At 37.2% G+C, this 21,163-nt stretch overlaps 1 protein-coding gene across 3 annotated transcripts in view; it reads right to left on the bottom strand.

The window, feature by feature from the left end:
• UBXN2B (UBX domain protein 2B) overlaps positions 1-19,588 on the bottom strand; it is a 30,254-nt gene extending 10,666 nt beyond the window's left edge. For 2 of the 3 annotated variants that reach the window (XM_035011196.1, XM_035011197.1), the window contains exons 1-6: positions 19,480-19,588; positions 13,264-13,367; positions 8,554-8,704; positions 5,585-5,668; positions 4,649-4,758; positions 852-989 (exon numbers count right to left, since the gene is read on the bottom strand). In XM_035011196.1, the coding sequence (XP_034867087.1) occupies positions 852-989; positions 4,649-4,758; positions 5,585-5,668; positions 8,554-8,704; positions 13,264-13,367; positions 19,480-19,560 (668 nt within the window). In that variant the 5' untranslated portion in view covers positions 19,561-19,588. Of the gene's footprint in view, positions 1-851; positions 990-3,319; positions 4,341-4,648; positions 4,759-5,584; positions 5,669-8,553; positions 8,705-13,263; positions 13,368-19,479 lie in introns of those variants that run through there. The other variant, XM_035011198.1, reaches the window with a different exon arrangement.
• Between the last annotated feature and the right edge of the window lie 1,575 nt (positions 19,589-21,163).

Genomic DNA, 21,163 nt, shown 5'->3' with positions numbered 1-21,163 from the left:
AACATGGTCAATGCTACAATTTCACATGTCACTTGTAGTAATATGTGGACAAATACAGGGTTAACTTCTACCAACAAATTTTTCAAGATTTATGAAAATTCTTTTAAGCCAAGGCTTTTATACAGGAGTCCAATCCTACATTATACAACACACACTGGTTTCTGAATTGTATTCAGCAAAGTCCCAGGGGATCTTTAGAAACATCTCCAAGGCAATTCCTTCCTTCTCCTACAACAGAAGCTCTGGTTTTGTTAAGTGTTTTATGTGCTGGGTTTCCCTAACTTGAAGAAAGAGTTTGGCAGCTTAACATATACTGAAAACAACCAACTTCAGCACATTGCTTTTGCTGCAACAGCTTACCAATTACTTATGATAGACAAGCATGCTTATAGCTGTGATCTAAGATGCCTATTGTTCAATCTAATCAAGAACCCTTTACAATTTTCCCTTTCAAGCCCATGTAATCAGAAAGAGGCAGGATGGCACAATGGTAAAAAGCAGACTCCAGCCAGTGGGTGGGTCTGAATCCCACAAAGTAACCACTCGCTAGCTCAATCACCTTGGGCACACTACTGCATTAGCAAATGAAGTAATCACAGGATCTACATCCAAGAGTTGTGAAGATTAAGTGAGTTAATGTATGTTAAAGTGCTGATGGGCCAGGAATGTGGTAACTGCTGTCTAAGTATTAGCTACTAATATTATCACTAGATTTGCATATCTACTTCCATCAGCAAGGTCTTCACGGTTCATGTTTTAGCTTTTACTTTCTAGGTTATTTTGCTTTTTTGATTCTCAAAGAAAAGTCACGCTGAACAAAGACAAGTATTTTTCTCATTTTAGGATTTTACCTTCCAAGCTTTTGTCCTTCTCCACTAAAAGCCTTGAACCTCAATCTAGGTTTTATGTATTCTTGATCCTGATGGTCCTCCATATCCAAATTCACGTGGCCACCATGAACCAGCCGCTGAAGCTCCAGGGGAATCTCTCTTTTAAAAAGGGAAAAAGGTTTTAGTAACTTAAAAAAAAATTAATCTACACTGTTGACATTACTATAATCAAGTTGTGAGCTATACTGGAAAACAGCAACTTTTGCTTAGATTATAATATAAAAATTTCCATGATGATTGATTAGTCCCTGTAGATATTTTCTTCTTCAAGTTATATCACATTATGGTACCTCCAGCTTTGCTTTTCTTTTTCAAAATTGTTTTGGCTCTTTCAGGTCTTTTGTGGTTCCATACAAATTTTAGGATTGTTTGTTGTAGTTCTGTGAAAAATGCTGTTGGTATTTTGATAGGGATTGCATTAAATCTGTAGATTGCTTTGGGTAATACAGACATTTTAACAGTATTTGTTCTTCCAATCTATGAGCATGGAATATCTTTCCATTTCTTTGTGTCATCTAAGATATCATGTCACACCTGTCAGAATGGCTAAAATCAAAAACACAAGAGACAAATGTTGATGAGGATGTGGAGAAAAAAGAACCCTCTTGCATTGCTGGTGGGAATGCAAACTGGTGCAGCCACTCTGGAAAACAGTATGGAGGTTCCTCAAAAAGTTAAAGATAGAACTACCTTATGATCCAGCAATTACACTACTGGGTATTTACACAAAGAATACACAAACACTAATGCAAAGGGATACACGCATCCCTATATTTATAGCAGCATTATTTACAATAGCCAAAATATGGAAGCAGCCCAAGTGACCACTGACTGATGGATAAAGATGTGCTACAAACACACACACACACACACACAGGAATATTATTCAACCATAAAAAGGAATGAAATCTTGCCAATTGCAATGACACAGATGGAGCCAGAGTATAATACTAAGCGAAATAAGTCAGTCAGTCAGAGAAAGACAAATACTGTATGATTTCACTCATGTGGAATTTAAGAAACGAAACAAATAAGCAAAGGAAAAAAAAAGGAGAGAAACCAAGAAACAGACTCTTAACTACAGAGAACAAACTCATGGTTATCTCAGGGGTGGTGTGGGAAATGGGTTAAATAGGTGGGAGATTAAGAAGTGTACCTGTCCTGATGAGCACTTGGTGATGTACAGAATTACTGAATCACTGTATTGTATATCTGAAATGAATATAACACTGTATGTTAACTATACTGGAATTAAAATTAAAAAAATAAAGTTGCATCACCTTATTATTCCTAGTGATTCTCAATATAAGAACTTTCTGTTGTCACAGTGATCTTGGGAGTGCTTCTAACATTTAGAAAGCCAAATTGCAAAACAGCAATTTATATCTAAATAAGCACTAGAAAATTCCTATGAGGACATAATAGTTAATGCAGATATTTATTTCTAAACTCTGTGGAAGAAGTTTTAGAAAATTGATCAGTGTCTTTGATCATTGTATGATTCATGAGTGCAGCTATCATTCAGAGTCGGGGTCCAGATACGAGATGCTCTGCCATGGGCCATTCATCTTGCCTAATCAAGTCTTGTCTTGGGTTCCACAGAAACATTGAATGCCCTGCCAGAGATGTGCATGGATGACAACACTGTCTGTAATGTCTGAGCCTAAAATTTAAAGCTTACGGTCTGTCTTACAAAGAAGCAAAAAACCTTTTTTTGGTGGGGGGGCAATGCATTAATACATTTTGAAATTTTCAGGAATACGCATACCATATAAACTGAGAGAAGACTGCACTTTGTTTTGTTTGGAACTTTATCAAAGTCCCTGACTGCAATACCACTGACAGTAATTACATTGCCAACCTCACATAAGTCATTATTCCATTTTTATGTCTGTCACATTTTCTTGAGAAGTGCTAGACTGCACAGAGTTGCAAACTATCGGACTACTTTTATTATGTTCTGGTGTGGTCAGACCAAAGCATTTATAAACTGAAATACATACAATTTCATGATAAATTATTTTATTTCAATATATTTAAGATAAATTTTGTATCTTTTTGGGGGAAATAATATGCATGGGCAGTTTATAATATCTATGAATTCTTTGAGGATAGTGAAGATGGTGTTACTCACTATTTGTCATAAAAAGAGGACAGTGATTCTATAGTTGACCACCACTATCTGACATCAATCATTTTTTCAAGGAGTCTTTTTTTAAAATTTTATTATGTTATGTTAATCACCATATATTACATCATTAGTTTTTGATGTAGTGTTCCATGATTCATTGTTTGCATATAACACCCAGTGCTCCATTCAGTACGTGCCCTCTTTAATACCCATCACCAGGCCAACCCATCCTCCCACCCCCCTCCCCTCTAGAACTTTCAGTTTGTTTCTCAGAGTCCACAGTCTCTAATGGTTCTTCTCCCCCTCCGATTCCGCCCCCCCCCCATTTTTTCCTTCAAGGAGTCTTTTCTAAAACTGTTGTTGATCATAATTTGTACTTCAGGATATAGTAAAAACAAAAACAAAAACAAAACTCTTTTAGGACACCAAGATTGCTTGAACGTTAGCCCACAAAGCTTATGATTTATTCTCTTTTAAGCATAAATGAGTTTTTATCTACATTATAGTACATCCATCATCAATATGCTCTTGTCTTCCAACATCTTGAAATAAGCATCAATTTCAACAGCAATGTTGATCTTCCCTTAGCAGATGAACAAACACTTCCCTTATCCAGTTGCTCCCAGATCTTCCCAGCGACTGCAGGTTTCCAAGTCCACAGCACTGACTTAAACTATTATTTCCTTGTATTTACCACCACCACATACTGCCTCCTAGGACAGCTTCCCACCTTTATCAAATGACTTCTGCATATTGCTTACAGCATTTCTTGCCATTTTTTGGTATCTTGACATTATCTTTGTAGAATTCAAATTCAGATTTCATGCTAGTGTTCTAAAAATACCGTTCCTTTAGAGGGCCTTGACTCCCTCAATGCCAATGAGTTTCACCTCCACTCCACTTCAGCCATTCTCCTTGGACACATTTGTATCACTTGGAAAAGCCCCACCTTCAATTCCTGAATGGAGTATAACCTGCTACTCCAGTCCCTTCACTGCTACTTAAATCTCCCAGTTCATCACCAACCTTCTGTGTTTGGTTGTATTTCTACTTAGGGATGATCACATTGTCAGCCAGTGAAAGCATAATGCAGAAAAGCTTTTATAATCATAGCAAAATCACTTGATTCTTCATCCTCTAGCAAGAAGGGCTGGTGAGCTACGATGTTCTTTCCATCGGTCAGGGCACTGTATATCTGGTTGACTTTCACAAATCATAACTTCAAACTAACCTGAAATCTTCTGCCAGCAGTAATGCCACTTTAAAAGATTTCTAATATAAGTTGCTGAATTTCAGGCTTACATGAAATGAGAGTCATGCTGTTAACAGTAAGCAGGACACTGGCTTAGCGGGCAGGCAGCTACAGGCTAATCAACTGTACTGATTTATTACATGACGATGTTTCTTCTTGGAATGGGAGCAGCGCTTGATCAGATTTTCAAAGTGACCAGTGTCTACTGCCCCTCCCCATCAACTTAAGAACCAGAGACTTACGAACAGCAACACATCCTTTAGATACTTAAAAATACCCTTCCCCCAGCAACCACTTACAAAATATATTCCAGTATCTTAAAAAAATAAAAGTCCCACCCTAAGTAACAAATAGAATACAAATAATATATCTTACCCTCTTTTAACAGACTCCAGAAATTGAGCATTTGGTGGGTCATTATAAGGTCTCAGTTCTCCATCATCTAAACTGAAACCATTGCTCCATAGTTTAAGCAAAATCTGAACCTTTTTAATGTAGGAAAAAAGATAAAGAAATACAAGAATCCATCTGTATCAAATAATTTTAAGCTTCAAATGTGATATTTCACAACATATTCACAACATAAACTTAAGACACCTACTTTACTGAAAATATGGAGTTATTCATATTACTTTAGTTATTGTTAAAAAAAAGATGTAAATGAAAGCAAGTATGTTTGCTCAGCAGATTTGTATGTAGCTTAACAAATCGACAATGGCTGAAATGCCAAAGCTAGATCCTGGCCTTGATTACAATTATTCTGCTTCACTGAGAAAATGAAAGCAATGAGAACATCCAGCTGCGACTCCACATCCACTTTACTCCTTCAACTGTACCTATATTCTTGTCTGCTACACAGGGCTTAAATATTATGTCAAGGGGCAAGACAGAATTTCCAGTGACCCTCCAAGGCTAAAGTAATCATGTTTAAATGAAAGTATAACTCCAAATTTTAAAACGCAAAAACAAAGAATGACTTTAGGAATTTCCCTGTTTACAACTCAGCTAATTCTCTATTATGACAGTATACTACTTACAATAATTATTACTGTATGTACATAAATCTCATTTTGACAGTGAATCATATATTATTTCAACATACAGAAAATATGTGCAATCTAAGTGCAAGGCACAATTGAGATACAAAATATATAATTTGAGACTAAAAGCTTATACATTAGTCCTTTTAAAATCCATGTTTCAAAAAATAACAGAAAAGATATTATATTTATATTACCAATTTTTAAATTTAAAAACAGTAGTAACTAGAGGCAAATATCTGCAACTTTTCATTTTGGTTACTGTACCTACATCTTGCAGTTGATTTTCTCCATAGATGTATTCAGACCGCTTACAAAAGGAATTACCCAGTCTGTATCCTCCACCTGTAAATGACTGAAATACACAGCAAATGAGCTAAAAATTCACTATGGCTTATGGGCAAAATGTTATGATAATGTGTGATACATATTTGAAAATTAGATCAACTATAATTAGCCAAACCAGTTTATACTTTCCAGGAAAATTTTATATTCAAATGAAGGTCTTATGTTACAGAGGAGTATACTCAAGTAAGAAATTCTGTTTCTTCCCATAAAAATGTTAGTGACTCAGAAGTTGAAATAATTTAGGCCAATCTTAAACTAAAAAAATACATTTATGTAATGAAATATATATTTTCAAGTATAAACAGATTTTAAAAAGCTACCACTAATATTTTATGATGTCTTACAATAAAAATTATGTTTAAAACGTATTTCACAGGGCGCCTGGGTGGCTCAGTTGGTTAAGCGACTGCCTTTGGCTCAGGTCATGATCCTGGAGTCCCGGGATTGAGTTCCATATCGGGCTCCCTGCTCAGCAGGGAGTCTGCTTCTCCCTCTGACCCGCCCCCCTCTCATGCTCTATCTCATTCTCTCTCTCAAATAAATAAATAAAATATTTAAAAAATAAATAAAACGTATTTCACAAATAACAGTTTCACAGTGTAAAGGAAGAATTTTATAAATGGGTATAAATTACCCTGAATAAAGGCTCCATATTTATTTTATAAGCTGCTTTTATTCAACTGTAACAATCAACTATGACTGCACTTTTTGTTTTACCATACTGATCACAAGGTCTTCTATTTTTCAGGTAGGATAGCTTATGAGGTAAAAATGCCATTTTTTTAATCACCATGTATATCATAAATGAGCTTTTAATGATCACATTGCTTTCTTTTCTATAGACTCAACATATCAACTAAATATATCAATATATCACTTCCACATTTTTCTTACAGAATCGGAGAATCTGCAAGAACGCAAATTACCTATTTAACTGAAAAAGAATTGTAAGCTGTTAGTCAATTAACAAAGTGAAAACTAAAATTTATGTTTCATTAGAATAGCAATTCTCAGCAATGGAGGTCTGTCACAATTATCAGACAGGCTTTTTCAAAAGACACATGCTTAGGCATACCAGAAACCTACCGAACCATAATACCAGAGGCCATATGGTAATTTAGAAAACGTTCCCAAATGATTGTGATAAGGGAACTCGGGCTGAGAAATGCCAATTTTAAGAATATTTTGACAATTACACACAAAAAGACACTTGATGTCTTCATGTCTTCAATAAACCACCACGATGTCAGCTGATATAGTTATAAAAGCTGTATAAAAGATGTATAGAAATTTTATGAATGGCACAAAAGCAATTCAACAAATGGTGGTGTAGCAAGTGGACACCCATAAATAGGAAAACAAACCTTGATGGAAACCATATGTAAAATTAACTCAAAATGGATCACAAGTTTAAGTATAAAATGTAAAACTATAAAACTTTTCTAGATAACAGGAGAAAACTTTGAGGCCTACATTTAGATGAAGAGTTCTTACATAAGAGACCAAAAGAATAATCCATGAGGAAAAAAAAAGATAAACTGGACTTTATCAAAATTAAAAACTTTTGCTCTGGGACAAACCCTGGTAAGAGGATGAAAAGACAAGCTACAATCTAGAAGATAATATTTGCAATCCATATATTTGATAAAGGACTCAAAACTATTAAAATATATAAAGAACTCCCAAAACTCAACAGTAACAATTCAATTTGAAAATAGGCCAAAGTCACTTTACTGAAAGGGATAAGAAAGATAATGAAAAATAAACACATGAAAAGATGTTCAATATCACTAGCCACTAGGAATATGCAAATTAACATCATTGGCCATTAGGAAAATGCAAATTAAAACCACAATGAGTTAATTAACTACACACTTATCACAATAGCTAAAATTTAAAATAATGACAATACCAAATGCTGACAAGAATGGAGAAACTGGTTCTGTCATTCACTATGGGAAAGAGTTCGGCAGTTTCTAAGAAACTAACATATACTGACCATACGACCCAACAACTGGACTCTTGGGCATTTATCCCAGAGAAATGAAAACTAATATCCATACAAGAATCTGTACACGACTGCTCACAGCAGCCTTATCTGTAATAGTTCCAAACTGGAAACACCTCAAATGTCCCTCAGTAAGCGAATGGTTAAACCAGCTGTGGTACATCCATACCACGGAGTGCTATCAGGAATAAAAAGAATGAACTGAGACACTCAGTAACTCTGATGACCGCTAGGGCATTAAGCTGAGTGAAAAAACCAATCCCAAAAGGTCACATACTATATGATTCCATTTCTATAACATTCTCAGTATTACAAAATCATAGAGATGGAGAACAGATTAGGGTGGCAAGAGACTAGAGATGGTGGAGGAGAGGGCTGAGGGTGTGACTAAAATGGGGTACACCATGAAGGAGATCTTTGTGATGACAGAACAGCATCTTGATTGAGTTGACAATTATACAAATCTACGCATGTGAGAAAATGACATAGAACTATATACACACACGGTACCAATGTCAAATCTTGGCTTTGATATTGTACTATAATTATGTTAGATATAACCACGGGAGGAAACTGGGTGAAAGGTACATAGGACCTGTGTTCTTTTTGCAAATACACATAAATCTATAATTATTTTTTTAAGAAAAAGGTAAACAGAAAAGGTTTCATAGAGATGTTAAGAAATTGCTGCAACTTTCAATCATTAATAGAAAGATTGTAATCTTATAAAAGTAGAGTGAATGCTTAAAATAGAAATATATAGTTAGAAAAACAATGTTTGCAAATAATATAAAAACCTATAGAGGAGAACAAATATATACATATACACACACACGCATATATATATATATGTAGTATACTTAGCTTTTAAATTTAGCACTTACCTTAGATTTGTTATCACCGGAAGCTCTTGTGGCTTCATTCAGAGGGACAGCCCCATGTTCTCTTGCCTCTTTGAAAAGTTCATTCACAATTTTCCCAGTTGAAGGTCGAACTATATGTAATCCACTGTATTCATGTTCACTTGAATAGAACCTTTAAACATTAAAGTTGATGAATAGAAACTTAGAATACAAACAAAACTCCTTTAAAGTAAAAAGTTACAGTCTTAGGGAGTAACTTTATTTAAAAAGAGCCATATCTATGACTTCTGTGGAAATATTTAATTTTAAAAAATGGGATTAAGGAACAAAATAGTAAACAGTTCATACACTTCCTCATGGAGTTTGTGGAGATTATGGCAATCAAGTTCAGCACTTCACATGAGAAGTGGCTTGTCACTTCTTCCCCCCTCCTTCTGTAACTGCCTATCAAATGCATCTCTTGCACAACTTAGGCACCTTTGGTGTGGGGGGCAAAGTAGTGTTGACAAGCAGAATTCAGTCTCCTCCCCTGAGGAATCCACATTCAGTAGGGACTTAGTGAAGGGCTACTCATAGGGTGTTTATTCCTCAGAGATTTTTGGATTCAAATATTATAATTTCCCTGTGTTAAAGGTAAATAATTTAGACCACAATTTTTTCAGTGTATTAGCTACATAGTGTCTAATTTCTAGTCTGACTCCAACTTCATAATGGTCTTAGGGAATATAAAAATTCACCTAATTTTTTACATAAGATTTTATCTACTTTATCTTTCAAGATTTTTTTCAGTCAAGAATATTAGAAAATATAGCCAGTGAAATATCAACATGGAGACTGCCGGAATAAGGTAACAATCAAAGCTCATATGTTTAACTACCTATACCCTCCAATCCAGTTCCAAATTTGTACTGAACTGTCTCACAAAACAAAGAAGAAAAATTATATCAGCGCCGGAGGCTAGGAACAGAGGTCACCTTCAAGACCTTCTGCAAAATTAGTACATGCAAAACTGAACAGGAAAGAGCGAAGGGCAGGGTAGCTCTCAATTCACTGTAAGTGAAGGAAAAATCCACCTGGAGAACAAATCCACCTGGACAACAAATCCAACAGCAGAACCCTATGAACATAAGACTAACTCCTAACTGCTAGGGGCAGGGGTAGGGTGGGCTGTCCTCCATCCTGCTAGTGCACCGGGCAAGTACAAAGGTGAGTTTGCCCAGAGCAGGAGTCAGAGGAAGCCTTCCTGCCAAGCTTAGACTCAGAGGGCCTGGTGTAGCAAGCAAGGCCAAACAACACCATAGCTGGCTCTGAAGACGAGCAGTAGTATGAGGAGGAGCTCTGATGTAAGGCAGCTATGAGATAGAAAGGGAAGAGGAGGGGGAAAGGAAAACAAAAGGAAAAGCTTCCTGCTGCAGCTCCTTCCCTCCCTGTCCTGTGTCTCTATTCTGGAAAGTACAACTATATAGTTCCTTTTTACGTCAGTCGTGGTTAGAGAGACCTTACAGGAAAAGTCTGATGTGGGAAAAGATTTACTATCTCCTTTATGGCTCATGATTTTATTTCCTGTTTAAGAAATCTTTGCCTACCTGAAGGTCATGGAGATACTCCATTTTCTTCCAGAAGTTTTATTGTTTTCTTTTTATATTATATTTTATTGTTTTCCTTATTATATACTGTTTCCCTATTTATATTTCCTTTAGTATTTAGATACACAATCCATCCATTTCTCCTCTTTCATAATTAAGTATGCCTATATCCTTGGCTTTCTTTCTCTACTTACCTTCTCTGATCATCAAAATATTTGTGCACTCCCACAGATAACAACCTCCTCTAAAGATGACGCTCAAATATGTTTTTAGCACCCTGGGACTTATGGTCAAGTGCTGAATTAATTAATTTTTCAAAGATTTATTTATTTTAGGAAGAGAGAGTGCGAATGAGCAGGGGAGGGGCAAAGGGAAAGAAAGAGTCTCAAGCAAACCCCCTGCTGAACGCGGAGCCCATCACTGGACTGGATCTCATGATCCTGAGATCATGACCTGAGCCAAACCAAGTCAGAAGCTTAACAGACTGTGCCACCCAGACACTTCATTGAGGGGCTGAATCTAAAAGCACCTACTGAATCAAGTTCATCTCTCCAAAACTAAACCTATATTCCTCACATAAACCTTCCCATTAATAATCACATTTTTTCCTGCACACCAGATTAAGAACCTTTAGGTCTCGATTTCTCATTCACTTGCTCCCTATATCCCATGTCATCAAGTTTCTACACTAAATTCTTTGCAAGTCTTCCACACTGATTTCACCTTTCTCCTCCATTCCACTGATGCCATTTTAATCCAAAATTTTATTAGCACATTCTTTAGATTACCATAATTGTTTTCTTAATTTGCCTCCTTATCTTGTTTTCCCTGTTACAATTAATTTTGCACTGTATCGCCAGTCCTATTTTTCTAAATATGTAATAATAATAGTTAACACTTATCAAGGTGTAACTATGTGCTCACTTAATCCTCCTAGCAATGGTATTATCCCTAATTTACAGATAAAACTAAAGCTTAGGGATTTTAAAAATTTGTCCATTGGCAAAACCTTATTAGAACAGAGAGAAAAAAAATTAGAACAGAGGTGTATCTATCTCTAAAATCAAAGCTTTTATCACTATATTATAGTTTTTATCATAAAATTTAAATTTAAAAACATATACTGGTGTTCCACTGCCTTCTACACAAATACAACTCCCCTTGGCTTTCGAGGCTGTCCATAACGTGGCTCTATCTAGGACTGGCTACATAATTTGTGAGGCCCAGTGCCAAATGAAAATGAATGTCAATTAATACATTTTATTTTATTTTTAAAAGATTATTTATTTATTTTAGAGAGAGAGAGAGAGCGGGGGCCGGGGGGCAGAGGGAGAGAGAGAGAGAGGGAGAGAGAGATTTTCAAGCAGGTTCTGTACTTACCCAGAGCCCAACGTGGGGCTCAATCCCACAACCCTGGTATCGTGACTTGAATTGAAACCAAGAGTCTGTGGCTCAACCAACTGAGCCACCCAGGTACCTCTCAATTTAATAAATTTTAGATTATATAATAAGCTAAGAACAAACAACAAAAAGGTGGGAAGAATGCTTTGGATTGAGATTCAAAACAGGCATAATCAGGTGGAATGCATGGCCCTTGGTTACACCCTAAATCTGAAAAAGGCTCGAAGACATATCTGACTATGGACTATATATTAAATGATTTTATGAAATTACTGTTCATTTTCTAAGGTGTGATATGTTATCAGGGTTATAAAGGGTATGTGCTTCTTCTTAGGAGATGCATGCTGAAGTATTTAGGGATGGAGTGTTATGATGACTGCAATTTGCTTTCAAATAGTTGAGTAAAAGAGCACTTGCATGAATGTAAAGCTGTAATATGCTAACAACTGGTGAATACAGGTGAAGCATATACAGCATATATTCATTGTACTAATCTTTTGATTACCTATGGGTTTGAAAATAAAATAAAAAGTTTGGGAAAAAATTAATATTCTTTCTTCACATTCAGGTCCAAAAAGGTACGTCATTTTTATCTCCCCTACAGAAAAAAAGGAAGTGGAAAGTGACAGACAAAAAAGAAAGAATAATTTCCAGTGAATTTTTAAACTTCTGGTAAAATGACAGACTTTCTGTGAATAAGATGTATTGGAAAAATTCCAAGTTTCTCCCCAGTAAGGAGATTTGCAGTATTAAAAAGACACTAATGAAAATATTCCTAAAAACAAGAAAATCCATGGTAATAAAGTATACCTGGCTCTCATCTCTTAAATCTTCATGGCTGGCTCCCTTTCTAGTTCAGGGATTTTAACAACAGCAAATACTATATAGGAGATCACTTATTAGATGGGTCATCATTCAGTGAAAACATAGACAAGTTCCTGAAGTCCTAGATTCTTTTTTTAAGATTTTATTTATTTATTTGACAGAGAGAGAGAGAGTGCAAGCGCACAAATAGGCAGAGCAGTAGGCAGAGGAAGAGGGAGAAGCAGGCTCCCCACCAAGAAGGGAGCCGAATGCAGGGCTTGATCCCAGGATCGACTGAGTCACCCAGGTGCCCCAGGTTCTAGATTCTTAAATGGAGGGCAAAAGGCACATAGGAGCTCCATGAGTGGGTTTTCAGAAACACAAGTCCTTAAAAACAACTGACAAAATTGTGTATAAATGCTGTTTTGCGGGGAGAGGGGCTGTAGCTTTTGTCAGATCCTCAGTGCATCCTATGACTCAAAAAGAACCACTGTGTCTAAGAAAAATACTATTCAGTGTATATTTCTTTACGATGTCTACCAACGTATTAGGTATTTAAGATAACTGTTCCGTTTCTTTCTTTCTTTTTTAGAGATTTTATTTATTTGTCAGAGAGAGCGAGCACAAGCAGGGGGATCAGCAGGGCAGAGGGAGAAGCAGGCTCCCTGCTGAGCAAGGAGCCCAATGCGGGACTTGATCCCAGGACCCTGAGCCAAAGTCAGATGCTTAACTGACTAAGCCACCCAGGCATCCCAATTTTTCCGCTTCTTTTAGCTTTCTGACTATTACCATTTTAGGAATACTACCTAAATAATATTTATTTTAGAAATCATAGTTTTAAAGAAAATTCCCAAGACCATTTAAAATAATTTAGGATTAGTGAACTAAAAAGAAATCAATGTTTAAAACTCAAACAAGACAAAAACAAAACAAAACTTACCTTTGAGGTGGTGTTCGTGGGCTTTTAAAGACTGTAGCTTTAGGTCTATCAGATTTGGAAGATTTGCATTTCACTTCATCTTCATATAATTCTGCCAAGGCCAACTATAAAACAACAGATTTGTTATAAAGTATAAATAGGACTGAACTATTCTACACAAGTAGAAATTATGACTAGAACACGTGATTGTGTAGTACAAATTTCTAATGAAAAATAAAGGCTGCTGTTACAGATGACCCCCTTCCAAAATAAAACCAATGTATCCCTCACTTGATAAAACTAACTAAAATGCCACATATACTGGAATACATTAAAGTTACCATAACTGCTTACTTATTTTTTTTTTAAGATTTTATTTATTTATTTGACAGAGAGAGAGATAGCGAGAGTAGCAACACAAGCAGGGGGAGTGGGAGAGGGAGAAGCAGGCTTCCTGCCGAGCAGGGAGCCCGATGTGGGACTCGATCCCAGGACCCTGGGATCATGACCTGAGCCGAAGGCAGACGCTTAACGACTGAGCCACCCAGGTGCCCATAACTGCTTACCTATTTTCAATTAACTATTCAACTGTTTCAAAAACTGTATTTGGTAACAGATCATTTTCAAAGCTGAGCCTACAATTGTCCTATAGTTAAAAAAAAAATACTTGAAGATGTTTCACACTAATGTCAGCCTGCTCTCATTAAATCTCATAAAATTTTTTCATTTAGCTGTTTAACTTTTTAAAACCCAAGCACATACAATAATTTCAAAATTATTCTCTTTAAAAGTCTACCTGACATAAATTTCATCAAGTTAAGGAAAATGAACTTTTAAAAATATAAGACAATGTATTATATATATGGATTATATAAATTTTAGAAAGTAGTATTACCAAATTATGCATTATAAATATATGGCTGGGTACTTTTAAATGAAATAAACACAACACAGTTTTTGAAATTGGAATTTTAAAAAGTTATCCAAATACTTCAGCATTGTTATTTTGTTCCATTTTGGACAACAGTTCAAAAACTTCCCTTAATGCTCCCGTAATTGGCATGATCATAATCCCCGAAAATCCTTTGGAAAAAAAATAACAAAAAACCAAATCCCCCTAAAAAACCAGATAAGGTGCTCCTTCCATAAAAACAAGAGATATGTAAACTACCTCCAGGGCTTCTTTCATCAGAAGGAAAAGAAGAACTGGGGCAAAGTTACTTCTTTGAAGATTCTATTAGTCAACTTTTAAAATACCCACACAAAAAAACAAACAAAAAAAGGATTTATTTTCCTCCCTAATTTTTACTCCTTACCCCATCCCCATACACCTACATCAACTTTCATATTTCTAACATGGTGATTTTGTTAGAAATCCTAATTATGAAAGTGCTTTGTAATCTAAAAGAACTGAATTAAAATCCTAACTTGGGCTCTTATGGTGTGACCTTGGGCATTTTATTTAACTTCTCTGCGCCTTGGTTCCCTCATCTTTAAATGTCTATTTTAAAAAATTACCTTAGAGGGTCATTTTAAGGATCACAGAATGCATGTGAAGCACAAGGCAAGTGCTCCATTACTAGAAGATATTAAAAAATGTTTAACAATGACTATTATCAGTGTTTCATTTTCCCCAAGATTTCCTTATTCAGTGTTATCTACACATATGACTGTATGTGAAATGAAAATGAAAACAAAACAAATGAGAGAGACGGATATAGACACTCTGCCTGACTACTTGGGTCCAAAGTTTTCAGAAATTTTACCTCCCTGAATTCTCTTCAAAACAGTATTCCTTTATGGAAGTTCCTCCTGAGCTGATTTATTTCAGCTCTATGAATTACTTTTATGTGATTTCTAATCCCATCAATGGAAATGTTACCTATATTGCAAAGGCCCACTTCAGCCATCCTTCACAAAGCCTTTTCTAGTTTTCTTAACTAAATGATATTTCTTTCCTAACTCCTCATTGTATATGCTATTCTATTATTAACATTTATAAACATTACATTGTCATCACTTGTGTACCTTCCTCACGATTTTATCCCTCCTACTATAATTTAGGTTTCCTAGATTGTTTCTAATATAGTACTTCATGGACACGAAACAAATTCATGTTGAATTATGTAGATAATAAATATAAAGTTGTAGATTTTTAAAAATTTATTTATTTGAAAGAGAGTGAGAGAGAGAGCACGAGCAGAGGGAGAGGCAGAGGGAGAAGCGGAGTCTCAGCTGAGAAGAGAGCTGGATCAATGTGGGGCTTGATCCCAGGACTCCAGGATCATGACCTGAGCTGAAGGCAGAGGCTTAACCAACTGAGCCATCTACGTGCCCCAAGTTATATATTTTAAAACTCAGATTACATTTTCTATATAGTTTTTTATCTTGTTTTTTGTTCAAGAAGATTTGAACAAACCCTGTCAATCAACTAATTTTCTTCTATAAAATAAATGAATAAAGCAAATAATGTGTTTTGATTCTGTGGAATATATATATTAACAAGATATTAATATATATTAACAAGATAGGAATATGGGGTAAATTGTATTAGAGCAGGGAGTCCACCTAGCTGAAAGGTCTTAGTTATTAATGGTGCATTACTAAAAGGAAAATGAATGATATTTAGAGGGAATTATTGCTGGGATTCATGATCTCCCTGCAGCATCATATGGTATAAGTTCATTAGTAAATATTATAAAGAAATTTAATTTATGTTAGTTGACATAGCAAATGACACCACACTAGAAGAGGAAATGATTATTTAAACTGATCAAAATAAAGTACTGGTCAAAACAAATAGAACAACAACTAAATATCAAATAAAGAGATAAGAATATGTGCATTGTGAAGTAATGAATCATTGTGAATTAACAGGACAGAGTGTTCCACAGGCTAAGCAATTAGATTATGAAGTTATTTCAATTACATAGAAGGAATAAAGTATGTAAGCAGTGATAATCTTTGCTTTAGAGTTTGAAATGTGAAGAACGTGAAAAGAAACCTGAGAGCAAAGTAATTGAGAACGAGAAAATCAGGTATAAAGCAAAAGATTAAAATTACTGCAATTCTCAGTCTTAGAGTGACAATTGACAGAAGGTAACATATTGACTTTTTAAAATATAGAATAGCAATATCAGTATCACCTGGGAACCTTTGAAAATACAGATGCTCCAGCCCCACCCTAGACCTAATGAATGAAAAACTCTGGGGTGGGGCCCTGCAATCTGTGCTGTATCAAGCCTTCCAGATGATTCTGATGCATGCTAAAATTGAGAACCAATACTATGGAATACTGATATCCAACAGGATTAGGGTACTTGTGGCAACTGTAACACAGTATCAGACATTCTTACTCTTTTCTCACTTCTAGAACTCCACTGTCTACCCCACCCCATCCTAACCCTAATAAATACTGAAGTTATCTCTAATTACCCTCTAACTCCAATCTATATGGAAATACAGAATTAAGAACAGAAATCTTTTTCTTTTGATATTATTCTGGAGGAAAACTGGGACAGAAGCATACAATTAAATATGTTAACCAACTATTAAACCCATGTTAATAGACTGAAGGGAACCAGGAGAGAGAAAGGTCTCAGAAAATGTTCAGAAATACTAATAAACACTGAGGTTTTGAGGGCGAGGGCTGTCACTAACAATCCCATCCTAAACCTTCCCATTGAATGTTTCTCAATTTGGGGGGAATGAAGGGAGCTAAGATCTGCTCTTGGTTTGATATCCACAGGAGATTTCTGCGGTTTATGTCAGAGGCTCACAGTGCTGGGAGGCTTTCTGGGAGACAACCATCCATGTTTCCTCCTGTGCTAAATGAGGAAATCTTTCCTGATTTAGATGCCAACAAACCCTACACTGCCTGGCAGCTAAGATATGCATACTTAGGGTATCTTTTGCTTGTTCCAATTAGTAATATCTCCCTTTTCCTCTATAACACTGTGAATGACTGACTCTTAGAGCAAGCTGTCCAGAAGGTAGGAAGTATTTACTGAAAATTACACTTAAGATAAGCACAGCTTGATTAAACAATAACAAGATAATAAAATAGTAATCACTATTCAAAAAACTAGTTGGGGAGAAGAACATTATTCACTTCTTTTAAACCTACTCTATTTCTTTTAAACATACTCTATTTCTTCGTACATCATCACTTTGGTTGTTTTTAGGTTTCTTAGCAAGTTCTTCAGATTCTTATTAAATTCTAAAGGAAACACTATCAATACTTAATGTATTTGATATCCAAATCACATTTATAAAAAAAATAGTTATCTACCTACCAACCTGACTACCAGAAAGTAGATAATAATAAAAAAAAAAAAATCCCCAGGGCACCTGGGTGGCTCAGTCAGTTAAGTGTCTGCCTTCGGCTCAAGTCATGATCCCAGGGTCCTGGGATGGAGCCCCACATCAGGCTCTCTGCTCAGCGAGGAGCTTTCTTCTCCCTCTCCCAGTTAACCTGCTTCTGCTCTCTCTAGCTGTCAAATAAATAAATTTAAAAAAATGTCTTAAAAACAAATCCCTATCCTCTAATTGATGGTGAAGAGGAAGGCGTTCTCTCAATTAGTGACATCTACCAAAATATCACCAACCATTAATCATATATTAATCTGCTGGATTAAGTCTGTAAATTTGCCAAGTATTAGGCAATCATTAGCCAAGCTGCTCTCATTTTTCACATGAAAAGAACAGAATGAAATTAGAGAAAGGATATTAAGTTATATAGTTTTAACTTTAATGGCATTAGAATGGACTAACCAGTTAAAGTTACAGCATTTTCCTCCTTTAAAGAAAAAGGAACCAAATATTTACCAAGCAAGTACAGGGCCAGGATAATATGGGAGTGCATGGGCACTTTATGGACATTTCATCCTTGACACCAACATCACCCCTAGTTTACAAATAAAGACACTGAGGATCAGAAAGGTTAAGACATTTCTCTTACATTCAGAGGCCTACTAAGTGACAGGTCCAAGATGCAAACAGAAATTGATCTAACCAGAAACTATTTTCTCAACGTCCCATGTTGCCTCTTAGTGCCTCTTAGTGATGGTAGTCTACCATAGAAAAGATGAGGCAGATCCTATTCCTTGATCCTGTTGACTACTTAATTGACTTTACTACTACTTGAATTGACTTAAGAGCACTGGAATTATTCTACATTCGGTTCATCTTCTGACACTGAGTTCTCCATTCTCCAAATTCTTCATTTTATGTACTGCTTAATTTGGCATTCAGTCGTACTCCACCTTAAAATGTCATGGCCAATATATTCATATATTATTTCTGCAAAAAATAGATGGACATGCTTTTTACACTTCTATTCCCTTCAACAGGGTCCAACACCAACTACAGATTTGATGTCCTATTCATCTCTGCATTGGTGGAGTTTAGCAGTATGTTGCATGGCAGGTGGTCAATGCTTGTTCAAAGTAGAAGTAACTGTAACAGAACTTTTCTATCGAGGCATGTAGACTCGGCGTCATTTACTTTTAATTACGCAACTCCTTATGATTGTTTACTTGTTGATTTTATCAATGGTCTTAAGAGACAGAAAAAAAAAAAAAACCGCCTAAATGAGCAAAGCAGTATTAAGCACCTGAAGAAGCGAAATTTGCTACATTCGTATTTAGCTCTCTAATGTCACCATGAAGTTTTATTTCGCTCTTTCTTCTGTGCAGTGTTTCATAGACGGTAGCTTTGACAACTAGGTGGTGCAGCCGTAGGATGGAATACTTTAGCTCACTTTTAAAAGGGAAAAGCTATCTGATAAAAAGGAAGCATTTTTATATAAAAGTAATCCAAACAGAAACAGCATCCGAGAAAGATCAAACCAGCACACACGTTACTACTTCTAAAGGGATCCTGATTTCCCACGGGCACAGTAAAGCCTTCTTCTGCAATTAAGTCTTCTGAAGGAAGCACCAACCCGTGAACCGCTCAACTGACCCCACACAATGCCATTCTGAACAGCTGCTTCTTAAATTGCAAATCGGGTGGAGGGGGAATGAGTCCCGGGCAACAGAGAGTTGGGCTCGGACACTTGTCTCCTCGAAAACCACTGTTCGATGCACCGCCCTGAGCAGACCTGCGACCCCGGAGTCACAATTCAGTCCCCAGGTGGGGTCTGGCAAGGGCTCAGCCGAGGCCAGGGGCGGACTCCGACACGCACCCCGCCGCCGCGCCCCGCCGCCGCGCCCCGCCCTCGGCCGCTCGCCGCACCTGCAGATCCCGCGCGCTCGGGGGCCGCGGCCCAGAGGACCTCTCCTGCTCCCCCGGTTCAGCGCCGCCGCCTTCCGCCATCTTCACCGGCCCGCCAGCGCCTGCGCCTGCGCCGAGGCGCCTTCCGCGCCGTCTGGGCCCGGTTGCCTGGCAACCGCGGGAGGGGCGGTGCCTACGCGCTTCCACCTCCTCCCTGCACCGGGCGCGTCCCAGTCTTCCGGCGCCAGCCTTCCAGTTCTGTATCCTTCTTTTACTTAAAGGAAACTGGCACAAAGGATTTCTCCGCAGGGACGCGTCTACGTAAGCCTTGTGTTCTCTCTGCAGCACGCCTGAAGGCACTGTAGGCCGCTCTAGAGGGCAGCATAGACTTTCAGGTTCTTTTTTTTTTTAAAGATTTTATTTATTTATTTGAGAGAGAGAATGAGGGACGGAGAGCACGAGAGGGAGGAGGATCAGAGGGAGAAGCAGACTCCCTGCCGAGCAGGGAGCCCGATGCGGGACTCGATCCCGGGACTCCAGGATCATGACCTGAGCCGAAGGCAGTCGCTTAACCAACTGAGCCACCCAGGCGCCCGACTTTCAGGTTCTTTTAACTCAACAGTGAAAACATCCTCCTGATGCATTGTCTAATAAGAACGGCAACCTTACTTTATTCGTCTTGGGCAAATTCTCTCATCTTCCCTACCAAAGACTGGGTGGTACGTCGCCCCCAATGCGTGAATTGGTGTTGAGGATGAAAAACACCGCTACAGCTCTTTGCACTCAGAGCTGGAGGCTACTACACCCTCTCCATTCATCTGAGATTTGTTAAACTCCTGTCTTATTCCAGGCACTTTTATGCCCCGGGGATGCAAAGGTAGAAAGTAGTAGTCCTGGTCATTATAAAACTCACAGTCTAGTGGGGGAAAGAGAGATATAAACAGGTAATGCAATTTGCAGGAGAGCTTTGCATTCAAAGTTATGAGTGGGATGTGGGGTGTGACGAGTATTCAGTTGGTGCCTCATGTCGTGTCATCGAGTTACTCCATATGTTTGTGTTGTTTCACTCCTATCTTGTTAACGTGAACAGAATAACAACTGACACTCACATGGTCCCTTAGAAGTTCCCTCTCTTTTAGCTTGTGATGAAAACTATAATATTTCTTCCCATTCTTCTCCAAAGGCATATGATTATAAATACCTCACTGCCCCTCCATCCTCTATTTTATATTCTCAAAGTGGTCGAGGGGGTTCAAGAATCATGGCATTTATTCTATAGGATATAAAATCCAGGAGCTTCTGTCTCATACTTGCTTCCACATATAGTATGTATTGTTTCTTGGAGTGCTTAAACCGGAAACTTAATTTTATACCTTGTTATACTTAGTTTTTCTTTCCATTAGACTATAAGATCATGGAGGCTACAGGCCTCTTTATCTCTAGTGCCTTAATATAGAACTTGGAACATATTATGTATCTTTTATTTTTTTAATTTTTAAAAAGATTTTATATACTTACTGGCGAGAGAGAGAGTGAGTGCGCATGGGCGGGGGGGAGGGGTAGAGGAGCAGACTCCCCACTGAGAAGGGAGCCCGATGTGGGACTCGATCCCAGGACCCTGGATCATGACCTGAGCCGATGGCAGACGCTAAACCGACTGAACCACGCACGCGCCCAATATGTATCTTTAAAAAGTGTATAAATG

The sequence above is a fragment of the Mirounga leonina genome, unplaced genomic scaffold, assembly GCF_011800145.1.
Source record: "Mirounga leonina isolate KUSES-001 unplaced genomic scaffold, KU_Mleo_1.0 Mir_165, whole genome shotgun sequence".
In the NCBI taxonomy this organism is placed as follows: Eukaryota; Metazoa; Chordata; class Mammalia; order Carnivora; family Phocidae; genus Mirounga; species Mirounga leonina.
Note: the sequence above shows the minus strand (reverse complement) of the source record. Positions and strands in the feature narration are given on the sequence as shown.